The 22,947-nt window shown below is 49.3% G+C and overlaps 1 protein-coding gene across 10 annotated transcripts; it reads right to left on the bottom strand.

Moving 5' to 3' along the window:
• Positions 1 to 1,129: 1,129 nt before the first annotated feature.
• Positions 1,130 to 22,832, bottom strand: MSANTD2 (Myb/SANT DNA binding domain containing 2). Of its 10 annotated transcripts, none has more exons than XM_068994841.1 (5): positions 12,839 to 13,774; positions 12,173 to 12,218; positions 11,314 to 11,572; positions 9,584 to 9,644; positions 1,130 to 3,009 (listed from the first exon to the last, which is right to left on the bottom strand). In XM_068994841.1, exons 2-5 carry the CDS (start codon positions 12,182 to 12,184, stop codon positions 2,157 to 2,159), a joined length of 1,185 nt encoding a protein of 394 aa, XP_068850942.1. In that variant the 5' UTR covers positions 12,185 to 12,218; positions 12,839 to 13,774; the 3' UTR covers positions 1,130 to 2,156. The 10 variants fall into 10 exon arrangements, 9 of the variants coding, with proteins under 9 accessions (XP_068850942.1, XP_068850944.1, XP_068850941.1 ...); XM_068994843.1 differs by having other exon boundaries at positions 12,173 to 12,215; XM_068994845.1 differs by lacking the exons at positions 12,173 to 12,218; positions 12,839 to 13,774 and adding exons at positions 10,549 to 10,637; positions 22,353 to 22,832 and having other exon boundaries at positions 2,924 to 3,009.
• Between the last annotated feature and the right edge of the window lie 115 nt (positions 22,833 to 22,947).

Genomic DNA, 22,947 nt, shown 5'->3' with positions numbered 1-22,947 from the left:
CCCCTCCACAGTTTGCAATTATTAATTAGTTATATGGGTTATTATTGCTTATATTAAGGGTGGGTTCAATGTGGCACCTCAATGTCACATGTTACCCTATCCCCCCCTGGGGGGCACAGGGAGCCCCAAACCCTCCCCACTCTCATCCCTCCCACGCTGGCAGGGTGGAACATCTCGTCCTGCATCCCTCACCCTCGTGCAGCCCCCCGCCCCCCCCGGATAAGCGCATCGATCCTGAAAAATAAGCATAATATCCAAAAAAAAGGGCAATTTTGACTACCTGGTTTTTGGGAGCCCCGGGTAGATCCTCCCCGGCTCAGCCAGGGTTTATCCCGGTCCTCGATCAGAGCAGGGTCAGACCTCGAAGCCCCAGCGGAGATTAGACACTGCTGGAGGAGGAGGAGGCGGTGGAGGCAGAATTAATCCCTTCTCGCCCTCGCCACCCCCCGTAAATCCAGCCTGGCCGCCAGGATTGCAGGATCCCGGCAGCTAGGAGGCTTTGGGGGATCGACCTGGCTTGATCCCACCAGGATCCCCCCTCTCCCTGACAGCATTCTCACCCTCTGCTACATCCGCTGCTTCCGACTCGGCAGCAGCTCTTTGGGACAACTCACCTTGTTCTCCCTCTATTCTGTAGACTGGGAGCAGGGAGGGTGGGTCGGCAACCCATTGGTGACCTCCTCCCCTTCCTCACTCCACCGTCTCAGCGCTCAATGGCATCCAAAGGCGATGCCAACTTCCAGACTGGCAGCGATCCTCACTTCTCCAAGGATTCTGGGAACCTCTGCGGGGAAAGCAACCGGCTCTGGCGGCGCTCACCCCACGTAAAAAAATTCAGCAACTCCTTCAGTAACGACCCCTGACGGGAACATCCACAGGGAAGAGCTCAGCACCTCCCCAGGTTCCCCGGGAGAAGGATGTGTGGGAGGCTGTACGTGTTTGTTTGATTTTATTAGGACCGACACATTCATCGTATGTCACAACGTCACCGATGGATGAGCTCCAGGAAATAAAAACCCACTGGCCCCGGCGGCTCCGCGCGGGGCCGGACCAGGAACACGCTGCAAAGGCATAAATGCGTCCTCCCCCCGCCCCCCTCCCGCTCCCTCCCCCTCCCCACCTTCCCCTTCTCACAGCTTTGATTGTATCCATAAGCAATGGGTCGACAAGAAAACAAAAAGAATCGTCGTTTTTCCCAGCTGCCAGGTTATTCTCACAGAGAGTTTTGGAACTCGGTTTAATTAAAATTAAAAAAAAAAAAAAAAAAAGAAAAGAAAAAGGAAATCGAAAGGAGAAAAAGAAAAGACGAAAAAAGGGTGAAAAGTGAAAATAAAAATAATAAAAAAAAATTAAAAGACGTGAAAGAAAAAAAAGGAAAATGATAAAGAAATTTTTAAAAAATCCCAAAAAAGAAAAGAGAAAAAAGAAAAAAGAGGAATAGAAAAAAAGAAAAAGAAGAGAAATAAGAGAAAAATAATGATAAAAAAGGACAAAAGAGAGAAAAATAGGGAAAAACTAAACAGAAAAAAATAAAGAAAAAATAAAAAGGCCAGGAATTATTTTAATGTTAAAAAAATAAAATAAAATAAAAGCAGATATGGCAATGCTACTAAGGATGTGGAATACATCACGGAACCCAAAGTCTTTGCAGGCAACACTGTTTGGAGAGAGGAGAACACTCGATGGTGAAAAAAGTGAAGTTCTAAATTATATACAAGATATCTAAGGGTGGCTTTGAAAAACAGTCCCCGGGCCGGGAGTTGGGGTTTCCCTCGCCGTTATCTATTGCTTATTGAGTCAGATCCATAGTAACACTTAGAGACGGATGCGTCCAAATGAGACACCGTGGAATAAAGGAAAGACCAAACCCTCAGTTTCTGTATGAAAACGCCGTGTGTACGAGCCTGTCCCATGTGGAATGTACCGACAGTCGTCTCGTGGGCCGGGTGCCCCTCCTCGCCACGCCGCTCCGGTGGGGACCCGGCCGGGGCGGCCAGAGAGCCGGGCCCGGCGTGGGGGAAGCGCCCCGCGAGCCTCCGCGCACCCCAAAACGCGCTTCCAGGCGGAAAAGTCCAGCGTGCCCGGATGGGAACGGACAGGATCCGAGTGAGATGGAAAATGGGGCGGAAAGCCCTGATCCTTATGAAGGACGAGGCTCAGTTGTTAAATTTTAAGGGGTACCCGATGGCTTTTTCCAGGCACTCTACCAAAGAGCCGGCAGACAGAAAATCCCTCTCCACTTCCACAAATTTGATGTAGATGGATTTGGGTGAGACACCGGGCTCTACGACGCAGTTCTGAGATAAAAAGGCGTTGATCCCGACCCAATCTTTGCTGAAGGTTTTAGTGTTTGCCTGGAAGTGTAAAAACAGGCACTGCTGGAGAGTCCGAACCTCGGCGATGCCGAGGTAACAGTAGATAATCCGGGCAGATTCCATGTCCACCCGAAGGGAGGCCTGTGGCGAGGGGACCTCGAGTTCCCCTGGAGTCTCATTGCTCGGGTCGGGTGCCTGGTGCTCGGCCAGCGGGGAGGGGAGTTTCTCGTGGCACTCCTCGTATCCAATGGCGTACAGGCCAGGGCTTTTTGGGATCCCTCCTGGTAATAAATACTGCACCACGTTCCCTCCGGTGGGTTTGGAGTGGGCGATGGGAATCCAGTCGATCTCCATGTGCAGCTCCAAGCATCTGGCTTCGCTGATGGTGATCTCCAGGAATTTGTAATAAACGTTCTTCCAGTTCATTTTCTGTACTCGGGTCATGATCACCCGACCCTCCGGTTTTTCCGAGTTGAAATATTCCCGGAGCCGCTTGCCCAGCGGCACCTGGGAGCTGATCTCTGCGTAGTGGTAACGGATATCCTCCTTCCAGCGGGTGTTGTACCCGATGCCAAAAATGGCCAGTTTGTTAGAAAGGTGGAGCCTGGAGAAGTCCGTCCAGCTCTGAAACAGCTCCCACTTCAACTGGACCGACTCCAAGATTTGCATAATGTTCTGCATGACGTCACGCTTCCTGGAAATTAAGAAACAGAGGGAGAGAAGGATAAGGGCATCAGAGCTGAAAAAAGTTCCCCAGCGAATGCATCAACCTTCAGAAAACATTAATCTCAGTCAGCTTTCTTGCCTGATTTTTCTTACTGCTATATACATTGCTGGGGCAGTTTATGGGTTAGAACAATGCCCCTGATGGGGAAATTTTAAATTAATCTTGGCAAAACCAAAACAAACCCAACCCCAACTCCTCCTGATATCAAAGCAACTGCAAGGAAGCATGTATCTGGCCCTGCTGAATAAATACACAATCAACTACTGGGTCATTCTTTACAACCCTGGGCTTCCATGTGCTGCATCCCAAACTCACAACCGCCACTCAAAATGCTTCTGCCTCATTGTTATCCCCAAATTAACGCCAGCAAACAAGACTGTAATTGTAAAAACCTCAATGGGAGCCTGAAGCCATTCCCAAGGGCTCTGTCCCAGCGCTGGGGTGGAAACACAGCTCAAGTGACTACCCCCCTGGAGCAGAAGATGCTCCCAGACACATCCTGGATGCTGCTGGATGGACAATCCCTCCAGAGAGCCAATAAAGAAATCCCCACATGCCCAAAGAACTGTTTTCACTCCCAGCAGCGAGTTTCAGAGAGGGGTTTACATCAGGAGAGAGCATCCACGTGCACCTGCAGTGAGCTGGAACGGCTTCCTCCAGGATAAATGAGACCCTTAGGGTGTAATTAGCTGGCAGGGAGAACTCCTAATTTGGGGAGTTATTGTCCTATAATCAAAGCTGTAGGAAGATATTGCAACTCGTTTGCTAACGGGGAAACTTCTCTTGGTCCAACAAACGGGATGTAAAAGACCTTTCCATGCAACTCTCCTTCCTTTATCCATTGTGCCACATCTGGAAAGCTGAGCTGTGGAGGCCACTGCACTCCCAAGAGGATTTCTTCTCCTTCCACATCCCACCAGGAGGACGTGCTGTACCAGGGGACACAGGTTTTCTTCTGCAGGTTCCTCAAGATCACTTAAACTCCCTAAAACCAGCTCTTCCCAACAGCTTCCCAGTGGAGTCCAGCATCAGACTGGTGAGGGACATGAAGGCCTCTAAGAGCAGATATGACCCCCCACAACCAAGGCTGACTCTGGCAGATGCATTCCTGCCCAACAAATCCCTGTGGGGAGCAGGTCTTTTTCCATCATAATGTGTACAAGAGTTCAAAGAAAAGTGGACTGGGAGCTGCAGAGCCTTCCTGTGGTGCTGGAGAGGCCCCACCTCAGAGCCTTTCATCCCAAAAAAACCTGCTTTTACACGTCTAACCGCAATGCATGTGATTCTGGGAAGGTTCTGCTACTGCTGGCTGTCCTGCAGGTGATGGAGTGCCTCTGGAGCAGGCTGAGGGCACCGGGCTCAGGACACAGCTCTGGTTTGATGTACAATAGTTGGTTGGACACCATCTGCAACCCTCACCTGTGGTGTCCGAGCCCCTCCGAGCATCCAGGTTGGGATAGCTCCCTCCTTACAGCAACACCAGGACCACATCCATCACTGCCTCATCCATCTCACCTGTCTTGCAGTACCAATCATGCCAGAAGATCCCTAAAAAGACCTTAAAAGGCATTTTGGGAAATGCATTTCCACCACAACTGGAGTGTAACCGAGTTTCTAGAGCACTGAGGAGGGGCTGGCTGGATGAGCAGAGCCCTATCTGTGCCAGGGGTTTTAAAAATGCCAGTTCCATCAGCACCAAAGTTCTGTCTCTTACTGCACCTAATTCCTGAGGAGTCAGTTCCACTGCCCAGAAGCAATGGAGAGAAACTCAGGGCATCCTTGGCAAGAATATCCCAAATCCATTTCCATTTACACTCAAAACACTGTGGCAATGCCGATTCAAAGCTTCCCTGAGGTTTTGCCAAAATATCTTTTTGAGGCTTCTGGAAGTGCAAGTTTACCTTTTGGGCACAAGGGGATAGGACAGACAAGGGGACAGGGCAGTGCTGGAGCACAAAATTGGCACACATGCTCGACTCCTGACGGCAGCTGAGCTCCAGTTATTCCCTTCCCAAGGCAAAGACAGGAGAGCAGGGCGTGGGCAGGTTTTCATTCAACAGCTGAGGAACAGAGAGAGGAACTGCAAGCAAAGCCCCCACCTTTATTAACTGCACTATAAATACTCTGCTCGGTTTAGCTCGGCACAACCCAGCGCCGAAGCTCGGCTGCGTTAGTCACTCCGACTGCTCCTGCAGGGAACGGGAACCACTGCAGGAGAGCAGAGCTTCAGCAGCAGAGAAGGGCTTTCCACAGGGAACCCACCACTTCCAGCACCAAAAAACCCAGGGAAAGATAAATTTTAAGGAGTTTTGGTTTTCCAGTTTAGCACCTTCTCGTTTATACTTTGGCTTCCCAGGCTCTATCCAGGATCTCGACGATTTAGCCAAGCAGAGTTATCATAAGCAGTAAAAATCACTATTATTTCATTATTTATTATTTTTAAAATGCCATTTTCATTCATTCAACTATTTTAATTTATTTCTTAAACATGTACTTATGTATTTGCTTTATTTATATTGTTAATAGGATTCGTTTTTCAGGAGGAAAATGGGAGCTGAGCAGAAGGTTTAACCTGTCGCGTGTCTCAGGACAATCTCACTTTTCAGCTGCAGAAGGTGCCCTAGAGCTGGATTTTCCCTCATCATCAAACCATCACCTCCCTGCTTGGAGTCTGGGACCTGCAGTTTCTTCCTCCTTGGAAGCTTTTGCAATTCAAATGAGGAAAGACTTGAGACAAGAGTAGGCGAAAATTTGTTCTAAGGCGCTGTTTCCAAACCAAGCAGACTTCAAAGGGCCCAGAAGAGCTGCGTTCAGTGAAGAGCCACGAGCTTTCTCTAGCTCATCTTCCCAACACCAGCAGTGAATCAAACCACTTCTCAAAGTCTCTAAGTAGCATTTGACTTTTCAAAACAGTTTATTTGGAGGCAACAGCCAAGGGCAGGCAACAGCAGAGCCGACATGGGGAAGGAGCCCTCTGATGGAGGATGGGATGTGGACACAGGTCCACTGCCCTTTGCTTCCTATACTGTCAAAAATAAGGTGAAAGGTGGGAAGTCCCTGTATGTCACACTCTGAACACTTTGGCCTGGAAGGGGCCTTAAAAGCTCATCTCATTCCCATCCCTGCCATGGGCAGGGACACCTTCTACGATCCCAGGTTGCTCCAAGCCCCATCCAGCCTGACCTTGGACACTTTCAGGGATCCAGGGCCTGCCCACCCTCACAGGGAACAATTCCTTCCCAAGATCCCATCCAGCCCTGCCCTCTGGCACTGGGAAGCCATTCCCTGTGTCCTGTCCCTCCATCCCTTGTCCCCAGTCCCTCTCCAGCTCTCCTGGAGCCCCTTTAGGCCCTGCAAGGGGCTCTGAGCTCTCCCTGGAGCCTTCTCCTCTCCGGGTGAGCACCCCCAGCTCTCCCAGCCTGGCTCCAGAGCAGAGGGGCTCTGGTCTTTGGAGACCCTTTACCACGTCCCCTCAGAGGAGCCCACAGCTCTCTCCATGTCACACATTCCTGAGCAGGGGCAGCTGTGCTGTCCCACACTGTTGGAAGCTCAGAGGAGATGGGATTTCTGCCCTCTGACACCCAGGCTGGTTGTACACGTGCTGTAACTAAAAGCTATCTCCACTAAATCCCTGAAGCTGCAATTGGCCTTTTTTCCTCCCAGCTTTGTAACTTGCTTTTTCCCAGCCCTTTCAGTGTTTTGGAGCTCTGTTACACCTTATCTTCATCCAACCCTCCTTCACCCCACCACATTTATTAATTGGTCCTTGGGGAATCCGGTGCAGACATTCCCTATCCCTTGCTTTTTCCTTGGCTCACATCCATTCCTCTCCCCATAGCTACATGAGCTGATGGCAAAAAGCTGCCTGTTATGAGCACAACCAAATACCACAAATATTAACCCAGCACTGCTCAGTGCAGCGAGTTCCCGGAGCCATCGCTGCGTCGGGTCCTTGGGGATCTGAGGAGACAACAGGACACCAGTGGTGGTGGACAAACAGCTCCTGGCTTCCACACAAACCTGCACTGCGACCTGCAGCAGCCTGCTCGCCTCCCATGTGCTCCTGCTCCATGACTGAGGGACGGCGTGGAATCCAGAGGGATTGGGACAAGCTCAGTCAGTGGCCTTGGGCAACCTCATGAGGCGTAACAAGGCCAAGGGCAGGTGCTGCACCTGGGTCGGGGTAACCCCCAGGATCAATCCAGGCTGGGGATGGAGGGATGGGGAGCAGCTCTGGCAGAAGCACTTGGGGTGCTGGTGGGGGAGAGCTGGACAGGCCCTGGCCCAGAACCACCCCTGAGCTGGGCTGAGCCCCCAGCGTGGGCAGCAGGGAGGGGGGGATTCTGCCCCTCTGCCCCGCTCAGCTGAGACCCCACCTGCAGAGCTGCCTCCAGCTCGAGGGTCCCAGCACAGGAAGGACCTGGAGCTGCTGCAGCCAGGCCAGAGCAGGCACCAGAGATGCTCCAGGGCTGGAGCCCCTCTGGAGCCAGGCTGGGAGAGCTGGGGGTGCTCACCTGGAGAGGAGAAGGCTCCAGGGACACCTCAGAGCCCCTTGCAGGGCCTAAAGGGGTTCCAGGAGAGCTGGAGAGGGACTGGGGACAAGGGATGGAGGGACAGGACACAGGGAATGGCTTCCCCGTGCCAGAGGGCAGGGCTGGATGGGATCTTGGGAAGGAATTGTTCCCTGTGAGGGTGGGCAGGCCCTGGCACAGGGTGCCCAGAGCAGCTGTGGCTGCCCCTGGATCCCTGGCAGTGCCCAAGACCAGGCTGGACATTGGGGCTTGGAGCAACCTGGGATAGTGGAAGGTGTCCCCATAGCAAGGGGTTGGAATGAGATGAGCTTTAAGGTCCCTTCCAACTCAAACCATTCTAGAATTCTGTTTCTCTATGTCCACAAGCACACCACAAGTTTCACCAGAATTTGAATGATTTATGGAGACAATTTCTGCTGAAAATCTGCCCTTGACCAAGAAGGCAGATGAACCCGACTTTGAACTAGGCTATCTGCATTTTAAAAGGCTGCACAAAGAAGTGAAAGAGTTTGGCAACTATTTATCTACTGTGGCTTTTAGATGAAATTCTATTTTTTTAAGATAATAAATAAATACTCAGCTTATCTTTGTATTAGCCATGCATCTTCTGACCGCTTTTAACCTACTGAGTCAGAGTTTACAAGTTCCTTCTCCTCACAGACAAGGGGAAAAGCAGCTTTCAGCAAATCTGTGTGTTGGAAAATGCTCTGTGCTTCCACTCTGCACGCAGGATGAGTTTATCGTCAGCATGCTTCACAAAATGCCCCAGAGTTCAGAGACTCCACTGCATTTTAGAGGGAATTTGGGGGGGAAAATGAGCATAAAACTCTGAAAGGTCTCATTTACCAAAATCTAATTCAGCTGTTCATGTACACTTAAAACCTGGAAGAGACGACTTGTGTGGTCCAAGCCTTCACCTCAGAAAATTCAGCATTAATTGCTATGCAGGTCCTTAAAGGTAAAATTACTCCAGAACAGCACCAAGAAACTGTTCAAAGAGGCAGTAAGAACATTTACACTGAAAAAAGTTACTTTTTTCCAGGTTGTCCCTGAGCTGTTAAACTGAATTTGCTCCACATGAAGAAAAGTCACCTTTGGCTATGTGAATATCCACCTGAAGTGAAGAGTCTGATGAAGCTACACCACTGCTTCTTGTTAATTCTTTTTGCTTTAAAATTATTTTTATTTTCTTAAGTTATTTTATCTTAATTTTATTTCTATTTTTACTTATTTATAATTATTTTAAATTTTTTAGAGGATTTTTTTTTTCCATCGAGTTACAGCACAAAGCCTCTGTTACAGATGACTCATCAGGGATGTTCTGTTGCTGTTCCCAGTGCTGGTGACCTCCTACCCTACAGCACCTCCTTTTCCACTATGGAAAACCCCTGGTGACACTACAACCCACTGGTGTGGGAGCTCCTGTGTGGAACACACCCCAAAGGGTCTGTGAGCCTGGCTCACTCCCACTGCAGACAGATCCACAACCACCCCTAAAAGCTGGCAGAAAGTAGCCCTGGAAACAGTAAATACAGCACAATTCCTTTCATTTTTGGGAATGCTCTGTGTTATTGTTGGAGAGGAAAGGGAGCTTCGCATGATCAAAGCATTTAAAAGGCTCCAGTGTTTGTTAGATTAAACCCAGCTAAAAGGTTACAAGTAAGGTCTGGAAAGTTATAAAAATGAAAATCAGAGACTCCCAAGCTTTGGCATGCCTTCCCACCAAGGAAAGAAGCTTCTCTTGTGGGTTTTGTCCGTGGTTTAAGTCCTCACATCCACGTAGTAAGTCTCGTTTCCTTTGCTGAATGGCAAAGCCAAGGAGAAACAGAGTTGTGAAGCTTTTCAGCTGTTCTGAGGTAATGGGAATAATGCATAAAGCAGATTCAACTGTATGAATAGTCTTGCACAATGTATTTATAATTATAAACAGAAGTTTCAAATATCCTCCCCTCCTGCACAACATCCCCAGGGAAATACATTCCAGGGTAAAACATTCATAAATTACTTACTGCGTGTCTTCTGAAGATTCCTGTTTTATCTTTAATGTTCTTTTCGTGGTAGGCATTTCATCTGAAAGGTAAAATTCCAACACATAATTAGATTTTAAATAATGTTCTTAGGGCTTTTTTTTTTTTTTTTTTTAAAGAGGCTGAAATTAAATAAAAAATAAATCTGAGTTGCTTCGTAAGCCAGGCAGTCTGCTGGAGTTCTGCATGAGACAGCTCCAGCTCTTACACCCTCTGTAATTGATTGGGTTTTTCTTTAACTTGGAAGAGATATGGACAGTTAAAATCTGAATCTCTCTCTGCAAGTGCAAAACCTTCCACGGACAAGGCTCCAACCCCTGCTAAATCACACATCGACAGAATTGCAAACTGCATTGTTTCAAGAAAAAAGCAATCCTGCTTCCAATAGTACATTAGAAGAGGAAGCAGCAGCAGAACTGCATCTGTGTTCAATTTAGATGCTGTGTGCCAAGTGCTTTGCTCACAACTTCTGAGCGTGAAGGGCATCGTCAGCCCGAGCACACGCAAATGTCCCCGAAACTGGTGACAAACCAGGAGATCCCAGCTTGACTCACCATAACGAGCCATACCAGACAGAATTAGCCATCATTTACATAGGTTTTGTAACGTTTTCTTCTCCCCACTGTTTCTCTCCCACATATTTCTGACTTTTAAATCCCCCAGGGAAGAAGTCTGAGGAACTGGAACGCTGTTAACAGCCAACTTGCAAATTTTAACATTAAACTGCGATCTAAGGCTCTTTCAAAGCATCCTGACTCACCAGTGCCCCAAACACAGACGTGTACAGATACCCAACTGCATCTCCTCTCCCTCTTTCATCCTACAAATGGGGGGAAAAAGCCTTTATCCAATTCACCTGCTTCACCTGTGATCTGATCAACTTAAAGCTTCTGCTGTGAAAAACCCTGCTCAGGTAAGGGAGGAACAGACACCTGTAAGAGCAGTACCTTGAGAGAAATTTGCCTCAAGAAACCCACTTCTTCCCAGAACTGCTCAGACTGGAGTGTGTTTTCTATCAGGAATGTGGTACCCTGATCTGTTGAACAAAGTTCAAAAAGCCACAAGCAACAATTAAACCTCCAAATTCATTAAAATATTGACTTTTAGGCAGAGACAGCAATAATTCAGGCAAGAAAAGCACGTGGAGAAATTTGGTTTAGGTCTCAAACATCAAGTGTGAGCTTGCTTGCTATTTTTTCATTTTAAAAAGGCCACACCTCTGGATATAAACATATTGACGTGTTTAATACCAATTTATCAGGATATGTAAGAAAGAGCAACATTTTTACAGTTGTTGGTGTTGCTAGCAGCAGGCTGAAGTCTTGTTCACAATTTAAGCACATGGTGTTTGAATGGTAACACCCAGGTACCACTGAAAGGGAATCCCATGAGGGAAAGTAAGGCTGAGAGCGGAAGGAGAGACAGGGAAGGTGTCACCTCCACTGTTCCTGGGCACACAGCCCTTCCTTCCTCCTGCTGAGCTCTTCAAACTGCAGTCCTTGACCCTAAAGGACTTCAAGAACCATGGTTTGCTTTTGATTAACTGAGAAATTTCTGTCCCTTTTCTCCCCAAGGATGTGTTCAGCATTGTGAGCACATTCTGTCCGAGAGGTGAGAGTTGGTACTGAGATATGCCTGTGTCAGACAGCTACGAGCACAGGTAAAATCCAAGGATGGAGATGTGCCAAGATGGGATTTATGGGATTTCTTACCCAACTCCTGCTCGCCGGTCTGGTAGCAGTGAAGATCCTGACTGTGGTTTCCCCAGTCCTCCTGAGAGTATTCCTCCATCGTGCTGCCATCCGACTCCAGCTCCTGGTACAAGCCGCTGCTGTTGATGAGGACGGGCTGGCAGGGCTGGGAGTCCCATCCTCCCTGCCCAAACACCTGCTCCAGCTGTTCAAACGTGTAGCTGCTTTTCCTCTTCCCAACACCGTGCTCCTTCACGCGGCTGTAGCACCTGCGAAGGGTCTGAGAGAGAACAGCAGGTCAGTCAGGGGGTGTGGGGTTGGACGAGCACACAGGCACTCACACACAGTCCCACAGGCAGAGTTTAGGGCTTTGGGGGTTATTTCTGCTGGTCATATTTGCCCCACGCTCATGAGCAATGCTCCCAAATTAATCTACACCCACCAGGAAGTATCATATATATCCGACATTCCCGCTTAGCGTTAACATCTATGACACAGGACAAGTTGTGCAGCAGCTACAGATTCCTCAGACTTAACTTGGGTGATTTATTCTCTTTCCCACTTAAAAAAAAAAAAAAATAATAATCCCCGGATCTGCTACGGATGCAGGGAAAAAAAATAAAATAAAAATACCAAGAGCCCCCCAGTCAGAGACACCAATCAGCCAGGAAAATGCACACCTACTACGAGAAGGAGAAAGCAGAGCTGGTGTTGTGCCCACAGCTTGGAGAGGGGGAAGCAGGGAGGAGAGAGAAAGGAAAACAGAAAGATTTCCCCCAAAGCAAAGACAGTCCAACCTTCCTTACTCCGTTAAGAAGACACAAGGTACAAAATGGATATGCCTAAGCTATTCAGCTAGGAAAATATATATATTACTTACATATTTTTGCATTCCTTACTAACTCACTCTGTCTCTTGTGAAGCTGCTGAAATTTAAAAGAGGTCAAATCAATAATGCTCCCAGTTCCCAGACTTTGATATCAAGCATCAAGTAAGTAACAGCACTGAGGTGGCTTGGTATGAGCAGTCTCTCAAACAGAGCTGCAGCAGAACCTCCCACACAGATGCCAAAGCCTCACCCACTTCTGGTGATCCCTTTGGCATCCTGCACCAAGGGCTCAGCCACTTCACTGCTGCTGGATAAGCCTACGGTTCCATCCATATTTTCCCCCTAATCTGGAGCAAAAGACAACTACTTGGGGGTAAAAAAACTTTCTACACAACCCTCAGTGTGGCTTTAATTCTACCACTGGTCTAATTTTGAAAGACAATGATATGCCCCAGGTTTGCCAGGTCTTGGGGTTTTTTTCGGATTGGTGAACTGCTAGAAAACATTAATTTTTTTTTAATTAAATTTATCAGATTGCCAATGTTCTAACTTGAATGGCAAAGCTGTCTCTGGAATTCAAGAGAGGCATTAATTTGGGAAGAACTAGTCCTTGCTTTCTGCAGGAGGACTGTAATGGACACATCATTAGAAAAACTAGTCGGTGTTTTTTCCCCCCAAAGAAAGGAACTTTTAAAACTCCAGAAAGCTGGAACCTACCTAATGCTCCTCATACACTGGTTTAACAGCATCAGCAGCAAAGGGATACATTTCTAACCAGTTTCCTCCTGAGATTCAGAGCCCTGGGGGCAGAAGCAAAACCGCTAAGCAGCAAGTCAGTATTACCCTGCTGTTTTAAACAAAAACACACGAAAATAACACAAAATAAAAAATAACCCAGATAAACACACAGGCAGCAACAGGCACGAGTTATTCCACGGTTTAAGGTGGAACCCTTCCCACTTTTGCCATAACTACCTCAGGATAAACAGGCAGATCCTCTTTGGATGGACACCAGCGTATTTTATATTTCTGTCTGTCAGCAGGGTGGAAAACAAGCTGCTGTGGCAACCTAGAACCAAAACCCAGCCCAGAAACCTGTTGGTATTCACTGGTGCAAAGAGGCTTCCCTCAGACTGGGGTATAGATACATTTGGTTGTTAGAATTCAGTTTTCTCACTCCAATTTCTCTCCTTTCAGCTCAAATCTCACTGAGCCATAAGGGCGAAGTCATTTCACTCCCAGACTCTTTCTAAAATCCACCCAAGTTAGATTTTTTTAAAATATATTTCTCAAACCCCAGTTCTTGTATCTGCCCCAGCTTCTCCACAGGAGTTAAAAAACATGGATTTAGAGCCTCCAGCTGAATTTACTAGCAGCCTTCAAGCAAAACAAACTGTTTCCAAAGCATCCCTACTCTTGGCCAAGCCCTCTGGGAATGCCAGACACCCTCAGCCACTCTATTTTCACACTCTATTTTCAGCATGTGCTTCAAACACCTCTCCCCACCAGTGGGGTTATGGAGGATCCCACACTGGGTTGTAGCCTAGTAGTAATTAATTATTTCAGTCAGGCTGCAAGCTGGCTTACTTTACTATCAAAATAATTTAGCAGCAAGTCAATGCAGACTAGTAGAAAAACTAAAGGAGCAACACAGAAAGGGGGATGAAAATAAATGAGCAATAGTGTCACTGCTCATTACTCTAACAGGTCAAGATACTTTTGGGGTTACTGCCCAGATGCTCACCTGGCTGTGTTACCTCCACTTCTGGAAGCAGATAACCTAAAATTTGAGGGAGAAAATCTCAAATATAGGGCTTTCCAAAGCACCAAAAAACCTGTGGCCAAGCAGCTGGTGGCTCCTTGGTCTTGTGTGCTGGAGAATCAAGATTCCTGCTAGCTCTTTCTTCTTGGAGGCTCTCCCCAGTGTCTCCAACAGGCAGTCCCTACAACTCTTCCTGATGTTCCCTCCAAATACCATAAATCGGCCTTGTTTCATGTAAATCCACAGGCTTCTCTTCTTCAGAGAGCCTGGTAAGACCTAAATAATTGCTCAGACCTCAGGAAATCTGGACATTTTATAATCCCTAACCTTTCTCTCACCAGGTTATTCTGATCTCCAAGATCTAAGGTCTGTTTTTTTCTTACGCACCTCCTCTATTCCTGCCGGTGTCCAGCTCAACTCCTGCTCCGTGGTTCCTGAAGTGCACATACAGATATTGATACAGATACAGAAAGCAGGAAATTTAGGACAAGTAACTGAAAACAGACCTGATCACTGCCCAGTGACTGCTCAGACCGAGGAGAGAGGCTTTTGCTTATTGTTCTGCAACACTGCCTGCAACACGAACACATATTATCCCCGCTTAATTTATAGTTAGGAAAACCAAAGGAGGAGACAGTCACAAAGCTCAATGTGGATTTTCTCACCATTTCTAACTCACGAGTCCTCATCTCTACAAGTGAAGCCACCGAAGAACCTGGAGCTCTGCAGGAACTGCAGGACGAGGATGAGAAAAACCTTTAGGAAGGCTGCAGACATGGTCCTCCTTCCAGCAAAAAAATGAGGGAGAACCAGACCACAGCAAGCTTTTCATATATAACCTGAGGTCATCCAACACAGGGAATTCCAGATCCCTGATCTGAGACGTGCTCTTACTCAGGGAGAAGCTATGGGCTCTGCAGAGCACTTTGGTGGCCTACGGCTATGTCCACATTCATCTCTTTAAGCTGATTAATTGATAGCAGCCTAAAGGGGTCCTGATGTCCCAGAGCACCACTCAGCACAACGCTCAGCTTCAAAGTTGCTCTTTTACTTAATGGAAAGGAGCTCTCAGCTTTATATCCCAAATTAAGAACAGCAGTGTCAAACAGCTCCCTCCCTCATCATCCCAGGATACTCACAGGCAACATAAGATGAAACTACACTGGGACAAAAGAAACAGCTTCTGAAGCCTGGAGTGCTTGTATCCTGATATACCCAAACACATAAGGACTTCCTGAAGGTTTTGACTCTGGCACAGTAGAAAAGTGATGGGAATGCCCTCTTGATTGAGGTAACAACCAGAGCTCTCTTTGGACAACGAAGAAGCAAAGGTACCCTGGCAGACACAGGTAGGGATGTCAGTCGAGGCAGGGCAGACACGGGTTTTTGTTAGTGAGAGCCGGAACTGAACAAAAACTCGCAGCCATCACTGCCAATTTCTAAATCACAATTAAATATAATAATAAAAAAAAAACTCTTGCCTGGAAAGGAATTATACACAGAAGCACCACAGCCAATTGCAGAGGTCAGCCCCCATGAGACAGGACTGTGCCAGCAGCCAAGAGCAAACCAAGCTGGGCTTTAACAGGCTGTGCCCCATCAGGGTGAGCAAACCAGTGACGTGTGGTGCTGTGACAAGAGACCCCACAGTGCTGTGAGCTCAAATCGGCTACCTGGGAAGATGCTCCATTGGTTGCTGCTATCAGAATGCTGAGGATACTCAGACCCTTCTCAGGGATTTGTTGCTAATTGAGCCAGACCCCTAGAGAGGAGACTCCAGCACTGCCTGCAGAAAGGCTGGCAGCTGGGCACCTCTGTCTCTCGATGCTTTGAGCTCCTGGTTTTCTTAAACCAGCACTGGATGAAAAGAATAGGAACTTGTTAGAGATTGAGAAGGCAGAGAAGCAAAACCCTCCCCCAGACCCACCAAGCCAACAACTTTGTAAAGAGTTTAGATGTAGTGGATGGTCCTCCAGACAAAGCTCAGCTTGCAGAGGTCACCGAATCACAGAATATCCCGAGTTGGAAGGGACCCACAAGGATCATCCAGTCCAACTCCTGCCCTGCACAGACACCCCAACAATCCCACCACGTGTCTGAGGGTGTTGCCCAAATGCTCCTGGAGCTCTGGCAGGATCAGGGTCATGACCATTCCCTGAGGAACCTGTGTCTGTACCCAAGCACCCTCTGGGGCAAGAACCTTTTCCTGATATCCAGCCTAAATGGACGAGATGCCCGAGTAAGGTTCAACCTGCTCCTGGCACGACCTGTTCAAACATTACTTACTTTGGAGCAGTGAAGGAGTTACCTTGCCTTCAGAAACAAGCTCATTCTGAAAATCAAACTTCAAGTTTCATGCATCTACTGTGATCAGGATAAACATCACTACCCCGCTCACAAAACCAGACTTTTAAGGAAAACCCAGACTGCAGAAGCCTGGATGAAAAAATTGAAATACCAGAAGTGATTTGAACCCAAATTTTCACCACTAGTGGTGAAAGATTTGGTAACAGGTGAGATCACAGCAGTCCATTGTCTGCTTGGCCCCCAAATTTATACACTCAGCAAAAGGGAGGTAAGCAGGAATCCGCCCCTGTGACAGCACTTGAAGCAGAGTGCAAGAATCAGGAAGATTTTTAACATCTTCCCAAGTCCTCCACAGTCAGAGATCACTACAGGAAAAAAATGTGTGCGTCCAATCTAGGATTTAATGTTCACAAATCTCCCTAAATGAGCTTTAATGCTCAAGTTTCACAAATCTGCCCTCCTGCAATGAGTTCCTGACCATCAACTGTTCCTGTCTCAACAAGAAAACCTACCAGCTCACTCCCAGCTCCCTCTGGGAATCACTCTGCACCCATGGAATGAGCAGTGGATGGCCCAAGTACACCAGAAGGATCAGACCAGAGTATTATAAACACACAACACGGCTGCAGAAGCCACTGGATTGTAAAGACACTTGTCGTGCATGTGCCAATCAAGCCAGATTCCTACCAGCACAACAGCATTCTGCAAATGCCCCAGCTGAGAGCAAAACCAAGAGGGTTCATTCCACGTGACACTCATATCCCAGAAATGCTCCTCTGCCACAGCCCCACAAAGGATTGAAACAAATAAATCCACTCTTTGTCATTGAAGAATTTATTTTTCCCAGCTATAAATGTCAACAGAAGGTTGCTCCCACCTACCGGAGCACATGAGGTCCTCCAGTGAGAAGCTGGGCTGCTGGGAAGGATTCAAGGAATGGCAAGAAACAGCCCAGCCTGGAAAACCTGGCACATCTGAATCTATTTAAGCCGAGGGAAGAATGGGAGGTAACTTGAACACCTGCACACATCACAGCTCAGGGAGTTAATGGGATGGGGAGCTGGGACTGAGACAAACTCAAGATGAAGATAAACCACATTCAAAAGAAACAGAAACTCAGAATCATGGAATGGGGTTGGAAGCTACCTTAACGATCATCTCATTCCAACCCTCCTGCCATGGGCAGGGACACCTTCCACTATCCCAGGTTGCTCCAAGCCCTGTCCAGCCTGGCCTTGGACACTTCCAGGGATCCCGGGGCAGCCACAGCTTCTCTGGGCACCCTGTGCCAGGGCCTCCCCACCCCCACAGGGAAGAATTTTTTCCTAATATCCAATCAAGCCCTGCCCTGTCACTGGGAAGACATTCCCACTTGCTCTGCCACTCCAAGCCCTTGTAGAAAGTCCCTCTCCATCTTTCTTGTCAGCTCAAATCAAAGTTGCTTTGAAGGTGGATAGTTGGCTGGTTGCTGTGAAATGCACTAATGCTCCATCATTTGAGATCTCTGAATTACAAAGACACCCACTCCACACGACTTTGGACCCAAGGATGGAACTCTGGCAGAAATCCTGTAACGTCCAGCAGCTCACACTAGATCACAGCAAGCATTGCTTCTGAGACAGCTTTGCTGGAGCAGCTTTTCCTGCCTTAAAAAACAACTCCGTGCAAGATTTACAAACAGATTGTTTACATCACAAAGCAGCTGAAACCACAGCCCCCTTACAAACAAGCTCCACCATCACCACGTTAGTGTTGCTTAAAGCAAATACCAACAGCTCATAGGTGTAATTTTCCATCCCTTCCCATTTCACGTGGGTTTGTGGCACTCCCAGCTATTTTTTCTGTCTATGTTCTTTCTGAGCACCGAACAAACATCTTCAAGGTATTTATTTTCCTTTTGAAAAACAAATTACTTTTGTGGACAACCACAACCCAGCCAAAACCTCCAGTCACCCATCTGGGGGGAGGAGGAGGTCGTACAGAAAACCCAACAACAGCAGAACTGCATTGGCAGTGATACTTGGGAATTCCTGCAGTCAGGAGTTAAGATGTTGGAGCTGCTTCTCTTTGAATCAATGGCTTGGCATTGACTCTGGGAAAGGCAAAATGAAAGCAGAACTCACATTTCTGCAGTAGCTGAAGAAATGACATTTTAAAAATGTCCCCAAATTAGTTTTAACAGCAACTTCTAAGAAGGGATTTGTCTCTGCTGAGGAAAGGCTCTCCAGCTGCGCCTGCAGCCAGAGGATTTCCAGCCCTGAAATGCTCTCTCAGCCCAACTGAGCAATGTGCCATCAGGAGGATGAGTCTTTGATTCCACCTTCCATAAAGATGCAAGCAACAGAAGCGGAAATTCTCCCATGGGTTTAAAAAAAGGCCTAAAATCTGGTATTGAAGAAACAAATGGAGCCCATTCTTTCAAGAACATTCCTTTAAAACAAAACAAGCTTGAAAACACCCCTTAACTGCAACACCTGAGCTCACCTGAGCTTTCCCAGAACATCCCCCATCACTGCAGCCACCTGGGATGGCTGGAAGAGGATGGAACGATGAAGTTCCAGCATACCTATGGAACATATTCCATGTGCCCTGTGGACTGCGGTCTCCAAGCTGCACAGCCTTCACACAACAGCTTCACAGCACAAGGCAAGGGCTCATTTTCCCATGCTCAAATTCCCAGCAAACCTCCTGCTGCCTGGTTGAAACAGCATTGCCCAGTGCAGGACACAGGATCCCAGCAAGGCTGGAAAGGGTTTGGCCAAATACTCCATGACCTGCCTTAAACCCCTGGCTCTAAGGTCAAACCTGAAAACTAAAAAGCTCTCCATGTGCTGCTGTGGGAAGGTGATGAGTTTCAGGACAGACAAACCAGGCTAAATCCGTGCTCAGGAACGTGGGGAATAGGAAAGGGCTGAATGAAAAGAACAGAGAGTGTCACTGAACAAGCAAGGATTAAGGACAGAACGTGACTTGTCGGGATGAGGACGCTGTGGTGCACAAGACAGCTCTTCTGGGAATGCGACAGGCAGAAATCGAGATGTTCCATTCTTCCTACAGCTCCCAACCGCAGAGCTCCCCAAGCCACCTACCTCAGAGTCACCAAGTCGGACTCAAGGTCTCTTTCCAAAGGAAAAGCTGCTGAAATGGTTACATGTGAATCCCTAAATTTAAAACAGACCCTTCCAGAGCAGCTCCAACCTGACAGCAGCCTCGTTCCAGCTGCTGATGTGCAGAAAAGTACATGCAGATGGTGGGAGATGGGCAAAAATTTGCATTGGGACCTTTCTGCACACCCTGTTTGAATTAGGAGAGAATGCATCCGTGCCATACAACTGGAAAACCCTCTGCTTACAAGCTGATTTGTTCCTTTCCAGCTCAATTGGCTGTTGAGAGTCAAGATTTGGCTGTGTCCAGGGAACACAGGTGCTCCGAAGGAAAGCAGTACTGCGTCCTTATCTAAAATTCATTTATAAAACCAGCTGAACCTGTAATTTTGGAGCACCATTCATTATCCAGCAGCAAAGCCTCGTGCTTCTGTCCCCTGATGGGCATTAAGTATCCTACAAAATCCTGGAAACACTGAACATTTTGGGTAATAAATGGAACAACGCAGCTATGTGCTCCTTCATCACCATCTCCCCAGTCCTGTTTTCAGTGTGGAGGATTCTGAAGTGCCTGTGCCCTCCTCTTGATCCCACAGCACATGACAGTCCTCCTGCTCTGTCTCAGGGAGGAATCCACTCACGACCCCTCCACATCCAGAAGTGACTTCTGTTTGTGGTGGACCATCAAAACGTCAAACAGCCAATCCTGCCTGGAATCCTACAAAAACTGGGATTTTAGGGTTGGCAACAGCTACCACAACTATCTCCATAACCCCTGTAACAAGGTAAATCCTTGGCACCCAGGAGAACTTCCAGCTTTCAACAAGCACTCATTTCTCAGCAATTCCAGGCCAAAACCCACTGAGAGCCCAAAGGCTTCGGAAAAGCCACATTTTTGCTGCTCCAGATGACTGTGCTGAGGAAGGCCCTCGCTGGGCATTACAGTGTTGAAGGAGAGCCCACCCTACTGCAATCTAGAAACATCTAACAGGTCTGGCAGGAGCTGCTCTTGGTGATAAATATCAGCCTTGAGCTCTTTTACTGCTGTTTGGTGGGTGGTTTCTTCCAAGTTTGAACATTTCAGGGGCAAAGATGTGTTCAAGCTTCACTTCTGAAGGGAAAGTGGGAGAATCCTCAGCTGCAAGGAGCTCAAACTGCTGGGAGTCACCAAAATGCTCCCACAATCAACTCCATCCAACAGCACTGTCCAAACCCAAAGAGCCAGTTCTGGGCTGTTCTAACAGCGAGATGACTCCTCACAACCTGACAGCATCCCCCAAAATTGGGGCTGGGGGCCTCAGTCACTGCACTGACTCCCATCACAGCCCAAAACCAACGGACAAAGCCAAACCCACTCCGGGAATTTTTCCGTCATGCATCTGCCTCTGGCAAAGCCCACAGGTTTGCAGAAGAGCTGATTCAAGCAACAAGCACCTTGAAAGCCACCAGGAGAACGAGGGACTCCAAGAGGATGCACAGTGCAGCAACATTCCTCTCCAAATGTATTTGGATGTGCTCAAGGGAAAAAGATCCCTGAGCAGCAAATACACAGACGTGAGGAAAACACATTGAGAAACCCAAACTTCTACAGAATGTGGGATTGTTTTGAGTATCTATTTCCAGGACAGGCTGTTCTAATCAATGGGGATCAAAGTGGAAATCCTGCACTTACTCCCAGGCATTCCTGATGCTGCAGCATCCCTTATTCCATGGATTTTGCAAATTAAAGGCAGCCCAGGTGTACACACCTGGACGGCTGCAGCCCAGCTGGGCTAGCACAGGTGTATTTAAGGGATGGGAAGAGGAAGGGAGAAACAACCACCCCCTTGAGCCCCAGCAATAACAACACGTTCATTTTGCACTCCATCAGCATTTGGAGGGGCTGCAGGAGCCTAATGGGCCAGGAAAGGAGAAATCAGAGCCAGAGGGAGATCAGAGCGTGCAATTCACCCTCCCAAACATCATCCACATTTACAAACTCAAACCCCGCAGCGATTTCCACACCATCCAAATATCTCCTCTCTGTAAAAGCAGGATGCACGCAGTGACTGCTCCCAAACCAGGCACCACACCCAGCCCTTTTCTCCCAGGGAATGATGGAACTGGAAAGACCTCTCTGCCAAATACAGCCCACGGGGCTGTTCATCAGTTACTCAAGAGATCTGTGAAGCCACAGCACGCTCCTGTCAAGCCAGGGAAGCCATCGGATTCTACAAAACAACTCCACAGCAAAGGACAGAGCCAGGAGTGCAAGAGCAACCAGTGCCTCCCCGTGTTACTGGGGCAACTGGGAGCAGCCAGTGCCAGCCCCTCATGGACAGAGGATGCTGGAGGACACGTGAGAGGACAGAAACAACCATGGCACTCACAACACTCGGAGCCAAAGGAGGAAACCCAGGGGATGTGGTGGTCCAAAAACCTAGGGGACGGATCCTGCTGGGGCTGTCCCCATGAGGAGACACAAACAGCTGGGATGCTGTGTCCGTCCCCACTCAGGACCATGGGATGCTGCCACAGCCCACCCACACCAGAGGAACTGAACCCACGGGACGAGTCCCAAAGGTGCTGCTGGAGGCTACGGGTGCAAGGGAGGAACCCAGAGGACATGGCACCCAGGAGACACCACGGGGAGCCAGGCAGCTGAGCCAGGGAATGGGATACCCTGCACCCAGGGCAAGGGCTGTGCTCAGTCCCGGGGACAACCATGCCAAGGCCAGAGAATGCTCCAGAAAACTGCAGCATGGAGACCCCGAAAGGCCAAGCCCTGGGGACACGGTGACCCCAAACCCAGGGCCAAAGGACGGGCTGAGCCAGGAAGATGCCCACAGCCAGCGCCAAAGGACGCTCAGGACAGATCCTGGAGGGACCGAACTCCCGGGACACGGTGCCCCAGATGCAGCACCAAAGAATGCTCAGGAGAACACCTCTCCGGGAAAGTGACCACACACCGCCCCGGGAGCTGACCCACCCGCGGGCGGGCGGCCGAGCGCGGGCAGCCCCGGCCCACAGCCCCGGCCCATCCTCCCGTCCCGGGCCGCGCCGCCGCCCCCCAGGGTACCTTGATGCGCTCCCGGCACTGGGACGGGGTGCGCTCGTAGCCCAGCTCGGCCAGGGCGCGGGAGACGCGCTCGTACATGGCGGGCCCGGGCGCTTTGCTGCCGAACACGGTGCCCGCACCCTCCAGCTGCTGGTACCGCGCCTCCACCAGCCGCTCGTTGCCCCACACGGCGATCAGCGCGTTGGTCTCCGCCGGCGTCCAGGACATCCCGCGGCAGGCGGCGGCCGCGGCGGCGGCGGCGGCGCCGCCAGGAGAGAAGGAGACGGAGGGCGAGGCCCCGCCGCGGGCGCCCAGCGCGGCCCCGCCGGCCGCCGGCCCCGCGCCCAGCGGGGAGGCGCCGCTGGGCGTGGAGGGGTCGGACAGGCTGGGGTTGCCGTCGCTGAGCGCGCCCGGTGAGCCCGGCGACAGCACCTCCATCTTGGGGACGCGGAGCGGTGGCTCGGCCGGCGGGAGCTGCGAGGAGCCGCAGGGCGCCGCCATGATGGGGGTGCGCACCGAGCGGGCGGAAGTGACGTGGAGCTTCGGGGGCGGAGCTTCCGGCGGCGCTGGGGCGGGTGCATAGCGGGGGCGGGGTCAGGGGCGGGGCTATGACGCA

Source organism: Aphelocoma coerulescens, chromosome 24 (genome assembly GCF_041296385.1).
Source record: "Aphelocoma coerulescens isolate FSJ_1873_10779 chromosome 24, UR_Acoe_1.0, whole genome shotgun sequence".
Classification (NCBI taxonomy): domain Eukaryota; kingdom Metazoa; phylum Chordata; class Aves; order Passeriformes; family Corvidae; genus Aphelocoma; species Aphelocoma coerulescens.
Note: the sequence above shows the minus strand (reverse complement) of the source record. Positions and strands in the feature narration are given on the sequence as shown.

Bases quoted from the DNA above. Each gene is read 5' to 3' on its own strand.
- MSANTD2 (XM_068994840.1), bottom strand. From the start codon at position 22,832: ATGGCGGCGCCCTGCGGCTCCTCGCAGCTCCCGCCGGCCGAGCCACCG. The intron at 11,573-22,352 runs GTACCCTGGGGG...GTTCTCTCTCAG, and splicing joins AGTGCCGGGAGCGCATCAAG to ACCCTTCGCAGGTGCTACAG. The intron at 3,010-9,583 runs GTAAGTAATTTA...CTTAATTTCCAG, and splicing joins GAATCTTCAGAAGACACGCA to GAAGCGTGACGTCATGCAGA.